This window comes from Pogona vitticeps, chromosome 10, assembly GCF_051106095.1.
Source record: "Pogona vitticeps strain Pit_001003342236 chromosome 10, PviZW2.1, whole genome shotgun sequence".
NCBI lineage: Eukaryota > Metazoa > Chordata > Lepidosauria > Squamata > Agamidae > Pogona > Pogona vitticeps.
The window spans coordinates 828,160-845,328 of NC_135792.1; the positions used below are offsets into that span (position 1 = coordinate 828,160).

Sequence of the window (17,169 nt, forward strand, 5' to 3'; positions counted from 1 at the left end):
GAAGGTTCACCAGCTTGTTTGCAAATTCCCTGAAAAGCACTAGGCCTTCTCCTGGCATGTATGATCCTGTGCCTATTTTTATCCTGTTGCCTCCCTTCCTTCTTGACAAAAGGTATTAATTAATGAATTAGCCACTACAGCTGCCAGAGTGGGACTCTGGGAGCTGTGCTGTTGTTGTTTTTTCTGAAAGACATTTGGCCAAGCTCCAGTATGGCCACTGTCGTTTCAGTCCAAAAAACCCGAAGAAGTGGACTTGTCCACAAAAGCTCACATTAAAACAGAGCAGTGAGTCTTTAAGATGCCACATTTTTATCTTCTTTACTTTTTTTCTTTTGTTTCAGTCCAAAAAAGGACCTTAGCCAAGCATTCCTACTATCTCTTGAGAGGTGTATGTGGGGCCAGAATGAGAAAAGGTTCGCCCCACATGCTGCTCAGCTGGCAGATCAGGACAACCCTAGAGATGAACAAGTTTAGCTGTGGGTGTTAAGAGCCTGGGGATGGGAGGAGGAAGCGATGTGAGGCTAAATCCACTTGCTAGTGCCAACTAGAGCACCCCACTGAATGAATGGGACTTGTTCGGTAAGCCCTATTAAGTTAGTGGGCTCAACTCTGGTTGGAAATAACAAAAGGATTTCAGCCACAGCTTTCAGTCCTGAAGGTAAGACACACAAAAATCATTTTACAAAGAATTTCCCCTTTGAAAGGAAATGCATCCATTCTTATTTCAGCAGGAAATTAACACGCTGGCTGGAATAAACAGGGGAGCAACAGGAGGAGAATGGTCACCTTTGCCGTTTATCTTTTCTTTCTCCCTCCCAGCGCACGCCGCCCCCCCCCCTGCAAAATGGCTCAGAAATCACACTCGCTTCTCCAGCCACTGTGAGCCTTTTCTTAACAACCATGATTTATAGAGAATGAACTGCTTTCAGCGGCCTGGCCGATTTCCCGTGTTAACACCTGCGCCAGCCTCATGTAGTTTTGTCATCTATTTCAGGGATGTGCCTCTCGGATTTTTAAAAGGAGCTCCAGGGACAAAGCACTGTCAGACCGTGGGTCAATATTTGTTCAGTGGCGCTCCATTTACCCTCTGCCCACTTAGATTACACTCCGGGTCTTTGGAGGATGGCTAACAATAGCTCTTTCTGTCTTATTTGGGGAAGGCAATGTGTTTCTGAAGCCACGCAAAAGAGGATCAAATAGGAACAGCTCATTCAGCAACTGGAAATGTGACATTTTGCGATGACGCTATGCAGAATCTGCCAGTCAGAGTGGCTTTTCTTTTCCAGCACCCACAATGGCTGGGGATTCTGAGGCTTGTCGTCCGAAGCAGCGTGTTTTCCAAGGTCTAGATCAGTGCCGTGCCTTGGAAGAAGCAAGAACTACGACAGGCCCTAGCAATTCAAAAACTATCACCTATTAACAACAAAAAGGGGGGGGGGAGGAACTCAACTCACTGTCCTCCACTCTGAAAAATAATCACACAGTAGGTGGTAGGAGAGAGACCCCACCAGAAATCCCAGACTGAAGCAACTTGTTTGGTCAGAGATTCCTTCACATGGAAAGCACACCAGGCACAAAGAAAGAAGTCAGGAGGGAACTTTACCATTTGCCCACTATCTTGTTGACGTAACCTGCTTTCTTCAGCAATTCTGGAAGGAGCAGCTCGGCATCGGGGATGCCCCCTGTGATGTCTTGGGGGGTATAGGCTGCAGGAAGAAGACAAGAATGCACTTCAGCCAGAGGTAGCAAGCAGGGAGCCCATGTTTTTCCACAAGAATAGGACTCATCAACCGCCTCCTAAGAAATCCTTCAAAGCAGCCAGATGACAGTGACAACGCGCCCTTTTGTGCTTAGACAAAGGATGTGTCAATCTCACCTGGGACAGCTACCCAACTTTAAATGCTGTGCGCGTTCCGCCATAGCTTCCCTTGCACTGCTAATAAGCCAGCAACCCTCCTCTGCCGGCAAAGAGACAAACGCCCACGCTTGCCAGAACGCAGCAGGCATCAATCCGGAGCTGTGAACGCATGCTCCGAAACATATGGTCTCCCACAGCATCTGCCCTTTGGGAACAAACAACACTCTAGCCGAGCAGATCGGTCTCCTATCAGCTCAAGCTGGCACCTCCCAACAGGAGTGTCGGCGCAAACTTTTTGTCACGGACAGCTTGGCGGTGCCCTCCAGATGCCCTTGCCAGGCTTAGTGGAGAGAACGTATTTTTACAAGAGCGGATTGTAAGCAGATTGTTAACCTGCAAATGATAAAATGCAGCTCCCCCTGCACGCTCTTTCGCTGAATGTCAACTGAGCCATTCAATAAAGCAATTTTTTTTCAAGCAGAAAATAAGAGAGAGAAAGAGAGAATAACCTGAGTGTTGGAATTGGTACTGTAGCAAGAACATGTGGAGACTATGGGTTGGATCCACATCAAGGCACACACAAACAACCCCTCTTCCCCACAATAGCCCCTCCAGCGACCCTAAAATCCTACACAGAGTGCCAGGGCCCCCTCAGCTGAATGGGGGGAAATGGGATCCTAAAGCACAAGTCAGAACTTGCTAAAGCTTGAGAGGCCAGCCCACTTCTGATTCTTCAAAGGCTAACACAGGTGATGGAAAAATGCCTGGGTTTTAAGATAATCTTCCAAGGCCCTGTGTCTTGACCCACCAATAAGTTCACTTAAGGTGGCCAGAGACTGGAAACCAGTGCCTTTTCAGCAGTGGCCCCCCTGCTTTTGCAATTCTGTGCTAAAAGTAATGCAGGTGGCCTCACTCATGGCTCTCTTTAAGAGGCTTTTTTAAAAAAAAAATCGCCGATTCGCTCTGACTTTTCATTGGAAGTTGTGTTTCTTTCTTGGTGAGGAATGTTTTAAAATGGTGCACAATTGTAACTTATTTAATCATCATCATCTTAGACCTGCAGAGTGGATGGGACACTAAGCATCATCATGTCCAGCCCCTGTCAAGGAGGCACAGTGGGGGAAGCCAAAAACTTGTGCAGGCTCATTTATGGTAATTTAGTTAACATCCATCTGTTGAACCAGCACTTAATTCTGTTAATTAACCAGTGTCCAACAGAATCTGAGGGCGAGTCCTTTCCATGACAGCAACTTCCATTAACTCGATTTAACTCTCACTTTGAAACTTTTAGAAAAACAATGGTAGTCACTTTGTTCCACAAGACCAAAACAAAATACAAAATCCCTGGGTAGATAATACCTTTTAAAGACCAATGAAAACTTCTCCCCTCTTTCGGGGAACTGGCTTGCCCAGTGAAGACTTATAGAGAACAAGGAAGTTTGCACATTCTTGTAGAATTTTATTTGCCCATAATCAGCCACATACCAGCTGCCTGTGGCTTTTGTTTACATTAAGATGTAAACAGTCTATTTACATAATGTTACGTTAACTTTTGTTTTGGTTAAGCTTGTATGAAGTCTATGGTTGGAAATTATAAGCTGGAAGGAAGGCCCTGGCCCTTGGCATGACCTGCGGAAGGGAATGTTCATGTGTAGAAAGAGAAGGATGTACCGTTTCTGGCGTGGGCGTTTGTGGTGTAGAAGCCATTCCTGATCGGCAGACGGCCTGTTAGGAGTGCCGCTCTTGCTACAGCAAGAAAAGAAACAAACACAACAAAATCCATCATGAGACAGGTGGTTTTCTCCTTTCAAGGCACCTCCAGATGGCTCCAATTCTGCTCCTTCCCCCCCCCCCCCATCTTGCCACTACAGTCCCAATGGGCAGGAGCATCATCACTCTGCTCTGCTCTCCATGTGACATCCCGGGATGTTCCGGGAAAAGACCTACTGGTTTAGCAGTAAAAAAGGAAGTGGTGAAAAGAACATTTTGTCACATGGCCTCAGGACTCACTACAAAGAGCCTCTCAGTTCCAATTTTTTGAATATATATATATTTCTATAATACCAGGCTCTGGCAAAGCTTCTATTGAGCATGGTGCTTTTAATTTTACAGGGCACTTCAAAACCTTCATCAGAGACACCTATCTACCCACAGTGACCTCATGATCAAGGCAAAGTAGAAACAAAAGTCCAACTCTCCACACCAGGTCATGACAGTTTCACCCCACAGGTGTAAAGTTCACTCACATGGAGAACAGAGAGGGTTGGCCGTGTAGAAATTCGGGAAAAGCATTCCTTCTGCAGCCATCTGGTCTAAGTTGGGTGTTTCTTTGGAAGGATGCCCAAACACACCTAAGTCACCCCAGCCCATCTGAAGGAAAAAGAGAAATAAGTCTGGTGCATTGGACAAATGTAAAACAGCCGGCGTTTGGCATAAGCAAGCGGCTATGGCATCTCAGGAACTCTAGGGCTTGGCATCCAAAAATATAGCTTTTCTGAGCTCGTAATAGGGGGTGAGTTGATACAGCACCTGGTCAACAAAACCCACTTTGGGCAAGGCGAGAAAGGGACCAACCACGTCCTCTTGGAGACACTTTTCTTGGGAAGGCTGGCGTCGCACGTTCAGAAACACCCCCAGATACTGCCTGAGGGCAGTCACCCTGGGTGAAAGCCAAGGTCCCCTGCACCCCGGTGTTCTGTAAGGACACAAGATTCCCGAGAGAAGCTCAAAGGCAAAGCAAGGGGTACAAACAGAGGCCTCTTGGGGTTGATTCGCTCGAGAGACCCTTATTTTTGAACACAGCGTTCCATTTCTGTTGCAGTGGCCAATAGCCACTGACTGGCCCGTCTCTGCCATCTGTGTTCCTGTGCCTTCTGTCAACCCAGCTTAAGGTTAGCAGCTGCCCCACGGCCTCCTGGGTTCTGAAAGCGAAATACTAAGCACTCTGTGGATGAGCTAAGTCAGCGGGTGGTGGTGGTGGTGGTGGTTGGCTGGACCCCCTTCCAAGGCGGCCGGGGCCGAGAGACCTTCCAAGGGCCCTGGGAAAGCATGCCGGGGGGGGGGGGGTCGGGTCTTGCTTCGCAAAACGCCTCTCAGTCCTGCCTCCACAGCGGCTTCACGTCCCGGACAACCGTTCCCAGAATCCCCCAGGGCAAGTTGTGGTGCTGGGGATTCTGGGAGGACCAGTTCACAAACCCCAGTTCCTCACCTCTGGCCTGCCTCACAACCCGACCACGAGATCCCAGCCTTCCCCCCCCACACACAATTTCTCCACAAAACCACCACAGAGCTGGGGGAAAGTTACTTTTTAAAGAACCAAACTCCCAGAATCCCCAAGCCACCATGGCCCCCCCGCCCAACATGGCCGCTGGCTAGGGGGGTTCTGGGAGTTGTAGTCCAAAAGGTGACTTTCCTGGGGGTTCTTTGCCCCCTCCTTCCAGCCTCCGAGGCCGCCCCCCCCCCGCCTGCTCGCTCACCCCCGGCGCCCCCAGCCCTCCCGCTCCCCGGTCTCACATCGTCCATGAGCAGCAGCACCAGGTTGGGGGGCCGCGGGCTGGTGGCGTTGGCGACCTCCGCCCCCGCCAGGCTCCACAGCCCGACTAGGCCGCACAGGCCCAGCAGGAGACCCAGCAGCAGCCCCGTCTCCATGGCAACCGCTCCGGCGCCCCTCGGATTCCCACCCAAAGAAACCTCAGGGAAGGAAAGAGGCACGGGAAAGGCGGCGCGCCGGTGGAGGGGGTTAACACTTCCGGTTCTCCATAGGCCTTGAGGGGCAAAACCACTGGGACCCGAGGAGAGTCAGGGCAAGCGCTAGCCACGAAAGCAAACGGAGAAATGCAGAAGCTCCCGTTTCGTGCCGCTCTTTCTTAGGGCCAAGGGAGGAACGGTGGAAGCGTAACGGAAGAGGAGCATATGCGGGGCTCGCTCCCGGCCCCGCATATGGCGATGGCTTTCCAGAGGAAGCCGGAAGTGATAAGGACTGCGCTCCCACTCTGGGCCTATGTCCTCTATGGGAACTCACACTCATTCCTTCCCCTGGGACGCGGAGGGGGAGGGGTTCGAGAAGGAAGAGGGAGGCGCCGGCCGCCTCCATTGGTTCCTTGGATCATGTGGTGAGAAAGTAGGGGCAAACGAAGCTCCAAGGGGAAAGAAAGAGGCCGGCCCGTCCGCCAGGAGGCAAGATGGCGGTTTGCATCGCAGTGATCGCTAAGGAGGTGGGGGAGGGGAGCGAGGCGGTCGGCGCGGGAGGGGGAGGAATGGCAATGGGGGAGGGGGAGGGGCCTGGCATGGGGGGCGGCGAAGGGGGAGGCTGGAAGGGGTGGGGGGAAGGGGGAGACCCTCCCTAGGATCAGTGCCCCCCATGCAGCTCTCTCCAAGAGGCGGGGGGAGGGGGCTCCAGGAATGCAGGACTACAACTCCCATCAGCCGCTGCCAGCATAGACCCTTCCCCCCCCACAGGAGCTGTGGGTCCAGTACATCTTCAACTGCAGTCAAACTGGGAAGAAATATCTTATTCTGTTATTGTGCCTGGGACCTTCCTTCCTTGGGATCTGCCTAAAGAGAACAGGAAATGCGTATTTAAATAAACATTTCAATCAATCAGTCAGTCAGTCAATCAATCTAGGCCAAAGAATAGCTGGCTGGTCTAGCCTAGCCTCCCACCCTCAACCCGGTGAAATCTAGCAAGACCCATCTATTGTCTTGTCTTTAATGTCTCTTCAGATTCGGTCCCAAACAACACTTTGTTTAAAAGAACGATGCAGGTTGGGGGAGAAGAATGCAAATGGGAAGCAACACCAAATGCCTGTAGAAATCCCATGTCAAGAGTTGCCAGGTGGATTCCATGGAGAAATAGGAGGTTTGCGCGGCTGGTTTGCCCTTCCTTCTTCCAACCCCAGATTAGCTGGCAAAGGGCGCAGGGGTGGCAGAAGCTCCAGGATCTTGAGCAGGTCTCCTGCTTTGCTGTCAACAGCTGGAGCTGAAGAAGAGCAGGATGTACATATTTATAGCAAACATACCCCTAACATGGGATCTTTCTTTGGAGATGTGCTCCCTCTCATTAGAGCTGTGATTTCCACCTTGTACAGGACAGCAAGCCAGACAAGGAAAGCCTGATGAGATTCTGCAGCTGCTGCTAGCTTGCTTTCTTCCTGCAGGCGCCTTTGGAAGCCTCCCTATAAAACCTGGATCGAAAAGGGTCTCCCCAAAGCAACTGTTGACGGTTAGGACTAGATCTGTGGTGGGATCCCTTCCTCCATTGTCCTCTTCTAATTTTGCCCTGCTCCTTTCTTCCTAGAACTATCCTCTGTACATTAAGAGCATCCCAACGGAAAATGAGCTGAAGTTCCACTACACGGTTCACACATCCCTCGATGTTGTGGATGAGAAGATCTCGGCCATGGGAAAAGCACTGGTGGACCAGAGGGAGCTTTACCTGGGGCTGCTGTACCCAACAGAAGACTACAAAGTGTATCTTTGTGCTTGGGCAGCATGTTCTTGGGAAGGCCTTCCTGCAGCTCCTCAGTGCCATCTTTGCAGGAAAATAACAAAAGAGTTTTGTGACCCTTTGAAAACGCACATGGGGGGGGGAGCCTTTGTTATTTGCCGACAGTGGACGGATGCGCTTCCCCACCCCTGCCCTGTGGAACTCCTGGTTCCTGGGGGACTTAGTGGAGATGGGTTGTGTGTGAAGGTAGGATGAGGGAGTGGGTGGAGCGATGGTCTCAGGAGCTCCCGGCATTTGCACTTTCCTTGACCAGCGGAACAGATACGGCTACGTGACAAATTCCAAGGTGAAGTTTGTGATGGTGGTTGATTCATCCAATACTGCTCTTCGAGACAATGAAATCCGAAGCGTAAGTTTAAAATACTTGTTCTGCTTTTCCTCCTGCTGCATTGTTAAGTCAGAGTGGTTCCTGATGTGGGATCTCATTGCGAGCGGTTCCCTTTTCAGATGTTCAGGAAGCTGCACAATTTTTATACCGACGTCATGTGCAACCCCTTCTACAACCCCGGGGACCAAATCCAATCCAAGTGAGTAAACAGTCCCTTTGGATTTTTACAGGGTTCCTTGGTTCTGGCGAGTTCTTAGGAGAACCTTGCCTGCCTGTCATTCTAGCATTGGAAAAGCTGCTCCTGACTTGCCAGACTGGCCCTTCCCTTCCTTATGGTCTGTTTCGGATGGAAGGCGCCAAGGCAAGGAGTTGAGTGCCTCTTCCCTGCAGCTTTTGACGTTTCTTGTCTTTGCTTTCCCAAGGGCCTTTGACAACATGGTGACATCCATGATGGTGCAAGTGTGTTGAAGTTGTTGTGTCGTTCACAAGCCACTTGGCCTACGAAGACTTGCTGTATATACCCTGGTTTGATGTCCTCTATGTATGTTCTCTCCCCCACTCCCACCACCATGCTATATCAAATAAACTCCTTCTGTGAGCTAATCTGAAATCATTGTTCATCCAGGTGGAGCTGAGGTGTGCAGGACCTGTTCTGCAGCCAGTCACCCTGCATTTTCAGGAGAACTGTCTAATGCTACACAAGAACAGACAGCATTTCCTTAGCAGATGGAACTTGCACCACTTCATGCCCATTTCTAGTAGAGACCAGAAGCAACCCTTTTAGCACAGTTCTCACTCTGTGTAGGAATGGTAGGTGAGCTTTAAGGGTACAGCGTACAGCGAATACTTTGTGGTTTTAGAGGATCCATTTATTTTGATTTAAAAAATCTTAACGTCTTACAAAACAGAGCTTATCACAAACGGCATCTCTATTCACAGGCACACATGTTTTGAATACAAAAACCCCAATGTCCTTCTGCTCCGCCTCAAAGTCTGCTGATTTCTCTTACTCATCAGGGAAGTTCTCCTGCCCAAGCCCCACGGAAACAGATGGGAGAAGTGCTCCTGAATCACTCCTCTTCATCTCTTTAGGCCTGGCATAGGACAGTCTCTCCATAGACAGTATTTTAAAAAAAATAATCAGCACATTGCTTTTTTTTAACTCTCCCTTTTCAAAAGACCATGTTTTTTCATCCTGTAAAGGTAAAATGAAAAAATCCACAAGTATCTCCCATCCTGTAACGATGGTGCTTGCAAGAAAGAGTACTGGATAGGAAAACAGACCCGCGTCCCCATTTCTTTTCGATTGCTCTTTGGCTACCAGAAGAGGACTTGTAAGGAAGAGTTGCTGAGAGGTTGTGAGATTAGACTATGCTATTCTGGTTAGATTGCAATTCACAAGAGAGGGGGCTGCTGTCCCTTGACGAACTCCACCGTCTCAACAGGTTTCAAGGTATGGCTGGATCTGGGAAGGTCGGTCCCAAGGGGGCAGAAACCTGCAGAACACTTTCATCGGATTCGTTTGGTGGTGGTGGTGGTGGTGGTGGTGGTGGGGAACCACATACTGTGATCAGAGATGTAGCCAATAAGCACCATGATAAAAACTTGGTGACATTTGTTGACATGAACTACTTTCTTTAAAGTTAGTTTAAAAAGAGGACGGAAGGGGGATGGGAGGAAAGAAAGCAGAACCTGCCAGGAGAAAACAAAGAGAGCGAACTATTTCTCCTTGATGGTTTTCTTTCCAGTTTCTTCTCAGCTGGCTTACCACCACCTAGGAAATCTCTCTAGCCATCTGGCCTGCATGGCCCTTTCCCAAGTCAGGGAGGGAATGGGGTTTTAAAAGGCTCCGGTTAGAGACGTCAAGGTTACAAGGAAGTAGGCACAGAGGTACAACCTCTGCCTAGTGTTACCTGAATTTTTTAGCAAACATGGCCTTCATTTACCGGCTCACATAACAAAAGAAGTAATTCTGCATCACAAGATGAAATCATTAGGGACTGGAGGCGATGCCCAAAGCGCCCAAGGGTGGGCGAAGGGCTGAGAGGCACCTTGGCATGACACACTTCAACTGGCATTAATTAGCAATCGTGTTTCTTTAAGAGGAAGCAGAGGCACTGGCCTGCAACCAGGTTTCTAATTTGTGACATGTAGACTTTTATCTCAATGGGGCAAGGATGGGGAGGAGTGAAAAGAAATGTTTGGGAGCAAAAAAAAAAAATGTTTGCAGCAGGCCCTTGTTTGTCTCCCTGTTTAAAAGCCGGATCAGGCATCATCTGAAGGAGGTAAATCCATGTGCAGGTTTAAATGTTGACGCATCGAAACACTTCCGCCAGCACCCACCTTGGCTGTTTCCTCCAAGCCACAGGCAGAACCGAATCCTGGATTGGTTGAGCTACAATGGTCAGCCGCTGGAGTCCACCGTGTGGTACAGAAGGCTTCACCGGGTGGGCTGTGGAGAGCGACAGGAAAGCCAGGGGCCAGAAGGGTTCTGATGTTCCTCCAGTGATTTAAGAACAGCTCCAAAACACAGCTCAGAAGAGTCAGTTTGGCAGCCTTAAACCAGTCCAGCCAGATTCTGGGGTCAATGCACGCTGTCCGTGGCCCTCCCCTGGAAACAAGCTGGAGCCGAGAGGCTCTCTCTCTCTCTCTCTCTCTCTCTCTAGGAACGGCCTAACCATTCAACATTTGCAAGCAGGATTATTTTGTAAGGGGCAGTGAAGGTGAACCAACTTCTCATTGGGTGGGTTTGGATTTTAGTCTTCTCTTCCTCGTTCAGGCCTGGATCGTTTCTTGGGTCGGCTTGTTCTACTGCCTAGTAGGGCGTATACCAGGGAGACAGCCTGCCGTGACCCCTGGAGAAGAGAAAAAAAGAAACCACGGATTTGAGGTTTGCTGTAAGGTTGTGTGGTGCTCTTAATATCCAATTCCCCAGACATCATGCTGGGTTTTACTCTCATTTTTATGAGCACAACAGAATACCAAAGAGTCTTGTGACACCCTGAAAGTTAACTAGTTTTATCTGGCCTAAAGATTCCTGGAATACAGCCCACTTCTTCAGATGCAGTGGCCTCCAGTCTGTGAAAACTTATTCCAGATAAAATTTGCTAGTGTTTCAGGAACTATAAGAATCTTGGCCGTTTCTTCAGCCAGGGGCCCATCCCTCCCGTCACATGCTTTGGGCGTTTCTGGAACTGTGCAACCATTCTCAAATACTGCCCTCCAGATCTTCTGGACTTCAGCACCCAGACGCCCTTGCCAACAACGCCAGGAGCCAAAAGAGTGTCTAAAAGCTGATGCCCAGAACATTTCAAGGATTAAAGACTGAGAAATACCACAGTCTCTTTGTGATGCGCTTCACACACATATACACCTGCCTCTTCCAGACCCAAGGCAAATTCATTTCTGGGATGGATTCTGTGCTCACAGAGATCTGCACAAGCATGGACACATACCAGCTCTTGGATTCTGCTTTGTGCACGTGTGCAAGCACATACACACACACACAAACACACACACACACAGAGAGAGAGAGAGAGAGAGAGAGAGAGAGAGAAGGTAAGTCTCTGCTTTACATGCAAAGCCAAGCATCGTTTCCTGCCAGTCTGGGGCAAGGCTGTCAGAAGGTGCACGGATGCTGAAGCAGGAAGGCCAGCTAGAGGTGAGCAAAGGTAAAGACTGGCACCCAGGGACACGCTCCACCAGCTGCTCTCCCCCATGTGTCTCTGGACCACCAACACGACAGGCTCTCAGGCACAGTGTGCATTGGGGCAACAAGTCCCTGCTCGTTCCTCTCCCTTTTGATACGGAGAGAAAAGCCGCGGCCCATGGGCATTGCCAACGTGTCCGACTCTGTGTCTGCGTGCAGCCCGTAGGCCCCGGCGGCCGTGTAAGCGCCCAGGTGATGCTAAGCCAGGAAGACAACTGCACTGGGGGGGGGGCAGGAAGGACAGCCCGGCCTCTGTGTGCTTCCAGCGACACATGGTGCGTGGCACACATTTCCCAGAGTCCCCCAGGAGGACATCATAGCAGAAAGACGTCCGTCCACCCCGCTCCACCCCCACCCTAACCCTCTGCCTTTCTGTACATGAGCTCCAAGCCTTTTTCTAAATTAACCGCAGTGGAAGTGCCAGCTTCTTTTGCACTCAGGAGGGCCCGGATAGAGCTGGGAAGGGAAGATGTGACTGGATTGCCACTCCCAGCCTTCCCTTTAGTGATGCCGACTGGGACTGATGGGCCTTTGAGTCCACCAGCATCATCAGGCAGGCTGCTCACCTCTAGCTCCACAGAAACGTTTTCTCTGCACCCAAGAGACGTTGTGATGCCGGGATTATTTGAGTGTGTTTGGTGGATGGGGGAGAGAATCCTCAGAAGTGGTTTACCATCCCCTTCTTCTGGGGGCCAGGGGGCTGGGATGCCCCACGAAATGCCTTCCTCCCTTGATCTCACTCACCTGTAAACCCTCCCACGGGGCCTGGCAGGTGGCCCCCCACGAAAGCCAGCACGGCGGGGCTGCCCGCCTCGACCGTGGAAGTGACCCCGGGGACCGCCGCGGTCGGTGGAGCTGATGCCAGGCATGTTGGTCCTCTTTGGCAACACCTGCAGGAAAGCAAAAGGGGTCCAGGAAAACCAGCTAGCGCCACTTACGCCTTGCAAAGAGGCATGTTGGGAGCAGGAAGTGGGGGCAGAAGAACCCCTGAGATTGTTTATCGGTGTTTATCCTCCAGTTCCACATCAGCAAAATGTAATACTAGCTTGGAATGAGAGGCTCTGGGACAGCCTTCTTCAACCCAGCGCTACCCAAATGGACCTGGAATACAATTCCCATCATCCACAGCAACGGGGATAGCCCTAGGGTGGAGGAGACGTCTGGACCAGTGAGCCTATTTACACTACAAGTATCACTTATTTGCCTACATCATTAGCTGTCAGTGGAAATTCCCCATTGGACCAGTTCCTTCAAGGCTGAGAAAGAGCCTCCTGGTGGTCCCAGAGGGAGCGTTCCTTTCCTCGCCTCCTGCCGCTTGCAAATCCGCCCGCTCTGTTCTGTGAAGGGGCGCCCACCTTGATGATGCGCCCTCTGAACGTGGTCTCGTCCAGCCCCATGGCTGCCTTCACGGAGCTCCTGTCGGCAAACTCAATGTAGGCGTACCTACAACAGAAAAGACGGTCAGGCTTCCTCAAGAGTAACCCTTCACCCATGAACACAAGAGCCCCCCCTCCGCAACAAGGCACCCCCTGCTGCCTCCGAGCACCGGAACTGAAGCTGGTTCTTCTTGGCTGAGCTTCCCAGCTTAGCTGATGCGCAAGACATTCAACAGGTTTTCCAGCGAGGCCTCTTCCCGGATCAGGGCCCGAAGCAGCTCCCACCAAGGCCCAAACACTTACCCTTTGGGATGGCCAGAGAACTTATCGCAAAGGATGGTCACTCGATGGATCTGCCCACAGCCACTGAAGTGGGATTCTAGCTCTTCGGCCGTGCCACCATAATCCACCTGTCAAGATCACAGCCCCGTGTCCAAATCGTGGTCCCATCCTCCACGAGCAGCGCTCGCTGGCTCATGGCCGTTGCAAGCCATTCACGCTGCTTGTTCAGAGCATCTATATTGGGAAACCTGTCAGACTCTGAAGTGCCTTGCCTCTTAGCCAGGGCTTGGAAAAGTTACTTTTCCCTAGACTCCTAGAGTTCCCCAGTTAGCACAACTCCCGCTGAACAATTCTGGAACTTGCAATTTTTAAAAAGTAACTTTCTCAGCTCTCTCTGACTGAGTTCATTGGTCTTAATTTCTGGGACAAGGGGTGGCTGGCTGCTCAGCCAGGAGGGAAGGGGAAGTCAGAGCCAGGAAGATCTCAACGTGAGCCTCATCACACTTACATTCCCCACGTAGATGGAGCGCTGGTCAGCTTCCAGCTTTTCCTCAGTTGTGCCCGGTAAAGGGAGACCTGCGGAAAGGAGCAAAACATCTTCAGAGGTTGTGAGGATGTGAACTAATTAAGCTGTGTTGTGCTTTTTGGCCAGCTCAGGGGAGGTATTGCTTATGCTAAGGTTGCTTCAGGAACCCTGAGTTGGGGCGATTTTACTGGTTGCACTGCCTGAGGATGATGGGGTTTGTAGTCTAACACAGCTGGAGGGCAGCAGCCTGGAGGAAGCCGTCTTAGTGCACCTGTTGCGGTTGGGTGGCATTCCTCTAAAGGTCATTTTAGAACCGGAAGAGCAGGACCAAGACCTGGAAGCCAGAAGGCCCCGCCGTTCCTCAACTAAGGAAACCAGAAAGAGATGCTGGGCCACATCAGGCCTGGATGAGGACAAGGTGAGGCAGCTAGAAAACCTTTCGCCTGGGCTTCCTGTTTTTAATCACTGCCACATGTAAGGGGAGCAGGTGACTTTTCCTAACTAAAACTTCCACAGCTCTGTTTTTCTGGAGGCATCAGAAAGATGGGACCCCCCCCGCCCCTGCCCCCCCCTCGGCTGGGCCAGCCATGCCCACCGGGGATCCTTCTGGGGTCTGATCTCAGGAGAAGGTTCCTTGCTTCCGCCTGCAGTTCCTGCAGCCACTCGTCTTCTTTCTCCATCTCCCGGACCTTCGCCTTGATGGCCTCCAGCTCCTCCACACCGCAAGGGGCAGAAAAGATAGATAGAAAGGAAGGCGATTGATTGATTGAATGATTGACTGATTGACTGATTGACTGATTGATTGATTGATTGATTGATTGATTGATTGATTGATTGATTGACTGACTGACTGATTGACTGATTGACTGATTGATTGATTGATTGATTGATTGATTGATTCATTCATTCATTCATTCATTCATTCATTCATTCATTCATTGATGAGGCCCCAGAAGAGCCCACCAGCTTGGCTGGTTCAGTGTATTACATTATGGATTCCAACAAGTGACCACCTTTCCCTCTCTGGAGCCTTTTTAACATTTCTCCTCAGAAAAACAACCCTGTAAGGCAGGCCAGGTGGAAAGACCAAGCAACGTCTTCCCCTCCTCCCCCCCCCCCCGATTCCACCCTGCCCAGCCAAGACTCACAGGATCATCCACATGCCGAAGGTCCTCCTCGGGCTCTCCCTCCAGAGGACTCGGCTCTCTCTGGTCCCCCAGATGCTTCTGCCATGCCGATAGGTCAGCTACGTTCCAGGGAGAATCTGCCATGCCCAAAGGCAGAGGAGGGTCACGCCACCAGGATCCGGCCTCTGGGAAGTGGGGGCTTGAGGTGGGGGAGACACAAGCAGCACAGTTTAGGGTCAGGGGTGGGTGTTCCTGCTCTTGAGGATATAACCCCCTCCCCCCCTGCTCCAGACTAAAGGTACCTAGGAATCCAAAGCACTTTGCATATGCCCAGAGGCATACTTGTTCTAGGGAGCCTAGTTTGACTCAGTTGGGAAGAAGAAAGAAACAGGAGGCTGAAGGTTGTTTTTTTTTTTTTTTACTCTAACAAAATTAGTTACACTGGACAGCATTAAGATGCCAGACTCAAAAAGCAGCTCTTCCCGCCTGAGGTTCGCAGACAAGCCAAGACATAAACCTGCAAGGGACAGGTGGAAGAATTCTGCATTGCCCCCATCGGGACTCCCAAAAGTTACTCTTCCAGCCTGCAATCTGAGAGTTTCAGAGGCTTGTAACCCAAAGCATTTCCAAACTCTTCTCTTTCCTGCTATACAGTAATAAGTCAACAAAGTGTTTGACTGTTTTTAATATAGGGTATTATTGCCTATTTTAATGGTTTTAATGTTTTTAAAAGTTTTAATATTGTTGTAAGTGCTCAGAGACCACTGGTAATGGTGCAGCTAAAAATCTTGTAAATAAATAAATTAAAAAAAGTGTCTTGTGAAGCCTCTACAGACTAGCAAGTTTTATTTGGAAGGCTGTCTGTCTTTAAGGCATTACAGTATTCTAATCAGTCTCCCTCCAACAGACAGACAGACAGACACACGCAGGCAGCTACTCTTCTGGAGACAATGATCAACCAAGTAATTAATGGTTTGCTAACTTCTTAGGGCACCCCTGATTAGTTACCCGAGACATCTGCCTGGTGCATTGAGGATGCCTGTTTTTGTTTAAAAGGCATGTACCGATAGCACTGAAAAGTGCGTTTGGTTTTCTGGAAGGAGGGGAAGCCCTCAGATGCAGAAAAGTTTGAGGCAGACAAAACAAATTTAGAAAGTATGTGTCATGGGGATGTATTGTGTTTTAAAACACACCGTTTGCTACATGTTTTAAGCAACACTTACCTATTTACAATGCCTTTTATAATCTGCTCTGCCTAAGGAATGATTGCATTCTTCAAAATATATTGGGTATTTGAAACGTTGTTGTTGTTTAGTCGTTTAGTCGTGTCCGACTCTTCATGACCATAATAAATACTACAAACATAATAAAGTGTGAAGACTGGCAAATCCGTCTGCCCTGAATTTTGGGGACTCTAAATTCTCTGCACTAACACTGGAATGTGCCTGAAGAAGTGAGCATTGATCCATGAAAGCTAGCAGAGGGTGTGGTAATTTTTAGTGGTCTATAAAAGCATCGCTGACTCCTGTGTTGTATCATAGACCTTGATGCTTTAAGAGCTTTCGTTTCTCTCCTGACTTTTTCTTTTTCCATATGCTGCTCACTTGGCCCCCTCTGACCGATTTTTGCCCTTTTCTTTCCCTTGAATGAAGAACGGTGCCGTTCAGAACAACCCGATGAAATGAGGGCTGCCATCTGTGGAGAAGTGTTTATGCCGTAATAAGCGCCAGCGCCTGTGGGTGGGTCTTGGTTGCTTTCCTACAGGCGGAAGAGCAAGAGAACCTCTGCACCTTTTTTTAACACAAGAGTTTTAAAAAGTGACTTTTCTGTACCATGGATCCCAGAATCCCCCAAACCCAGTGACCATGGAGTTGTGGTCCAAAAAGGCAACCTTTGTTTAGCCTCGTCCAAATCCCCCACCCCACCCCAGAGAAAGAATTCTGGGCGCCCGTTAGGACAAAAAGGAGTCAGGGGCTGAACCCAGCAGTTGCAGACACACCCTCCACTCCAAGTGGAGGCTCACACCTTACCTTGCCCCAAGTCCAAACATTGCTCCTCAGTTGCGTGCGCGTGCACACACCCACACCCTCTGCTTGCAAAGCCACTCCTGCCCTGCGGCCTCCTGGGAAAGGCTGGGAGGATGCTGGGCCAGCTGGGAAAAGGCAGCAGCCACCCAGAGGGAGGGGATTCCTTCGCCTCCCCCCAGGTGCACCGTTTGGCACATCAGCAGCCCATCAGAGGCAGAGGCCAACCCTGCAGGGGTGGAGCAGGATGACCCCTTCCTAGGCAAAGTTCTGGGTGGAAGGGCGGGGGATTGGGCCCCTGGCTCAGCGGGAGAACTCATGCTTTCTATCCCTGGAGCGTCCAGCTTGGGGGGCTTGTCTGGGAAGGAGCGCAGACGAAAGAAGCTGTCGATCCGTGATGCCGCAGCAAAATGCAGGAGGTGTTGCTTTGAGT

General features: G+C 50.3%; 3 protein-coding genes across 3 annotated transcripts in view; 1 reads left to right on the plus strand and 2 right to left on the minus strand.

Moving 5' to 3' along the window:
* The window catches only part of GALNS (galactosamine (N-acetyl)-6-sulfatase), a 35,676-nt gene extending 29,945 nt beyond the window's left edge, over positions 1-5,731 (minus strand). The window contains exons 1-4 of the mRNA XM_020788232.3: positions 5,372-5,731; positions 4,105-4,228; positions 3,530-3,604; positions 1,604-1,706 (exon numbers count right to left, since the gene is read on the minus strand). Coding sequence (XP_020643891.3) covers positions 1,604-1,706; positions 3,530-3,604; positions 4,105-4,228; positions 5,372-5,506 — 437 coding nt within the window. The 5' untranslated portion in view covers positions 5,507-5,731. The remainder of the gene's footprint in view (positions 1-1,603; positions 1,707-3,529; positions 3,605-4,104; positions 4,229-5,371) is intronic.
* A 125-nt stretch (positions 5,732-5,856) lies between these two features.
* TRAPPC2L (trafficking protein particle complex subunit 2L) lies at positions 5,857-8,295 on the plus strand. The gene is made up of 5 exons (XM_072980715.2): positions 5,857-6,072; positions 7,155-7,327; positions 7,626-7,713; positions 7,812-7,891; positions 8,115-8,295. Exons 1-5 carry the CDS (start codon positions 6,040-6,042, stop codon positions 8,158-8,160), a joined length of 420 nt encoding a protein of 139 aa, XP_072836816.1. The 5' UTR covers positions 5,857-6,039; the 3' UTR covers positions 8,161-8,295.
* A 2,047-nt stretch (positions 8,296-10,342) lies between these two features.
* On the minus strand, positions 10,343-16,927 carry PABPN1L (PABPN1 like, cytoplasmic). Its single transcript, XM_020788234.3, has 8 exons — positions 16,743-16,927; positions 14,734-14,911; positions 14,181-14,298; positions 13,568-13,635; positions 13,081-13,187; positions 12,757-12,844; positions 12,146-12,291; positions 10,343-10,547 (listed from the first exon to the last, which is right to left on the minus strand). Exons 1-8 carry the CDS (start codon positions 16,760-16,762, stop codon positions 10,508-10,510), a joined length of 765 nt encoding a protein of 254 aa, XP_020643893.3. The 5' UTR covers positions 16,763-16,927; the 3' UTR covers positions 10,343-10,507.
* Positions 16,928-17,169: the final 242 nt, after the last annotated feature.

Bases quoted from the DNA above. Each gene is read 5' to 3' on its own strand.
- PABPN1L (XM_020788234.3), bottom strand. From the start codon at position 16,762: ATGTTTGGACTTGGGGCAAG. The intron at 14,299-14,733 runs GTGAGTCTTGGC...TGCGGTGTGGAG, and splicing joins TTCGGCATGTGGATGATCCT to GAGCTGGAGGCCATCAAGGC. The intron at 13,636-14,180 runs GTGGGCATGGCT...TCCTTTCCGCAG, and splicing joins AGACCCCAGAAGGATCCCCG to GTCTCCCTTTACCGGGCACA.
- TRAPPC2L (XM_072980715.2), top strand. From the start codon at position 6,040: ATGGCGGTTTGCATCGCAGTGATCGCTAAGGAG. The intron at 7,328-7,625 runs GTATCTTTGTGC...CCAGCGGAACAG, and splicing joins CCAACAGAAGACTACAAAGT to ATACGGCTACGTGACAAATT. The intron at 7,892-8,114 runs GTGAGTAAACAG...TGCTTTCCCAAG, and splicing joins GGGGACCAAATCCAATCCAA to GGCCTTTGACAACATGGTGA.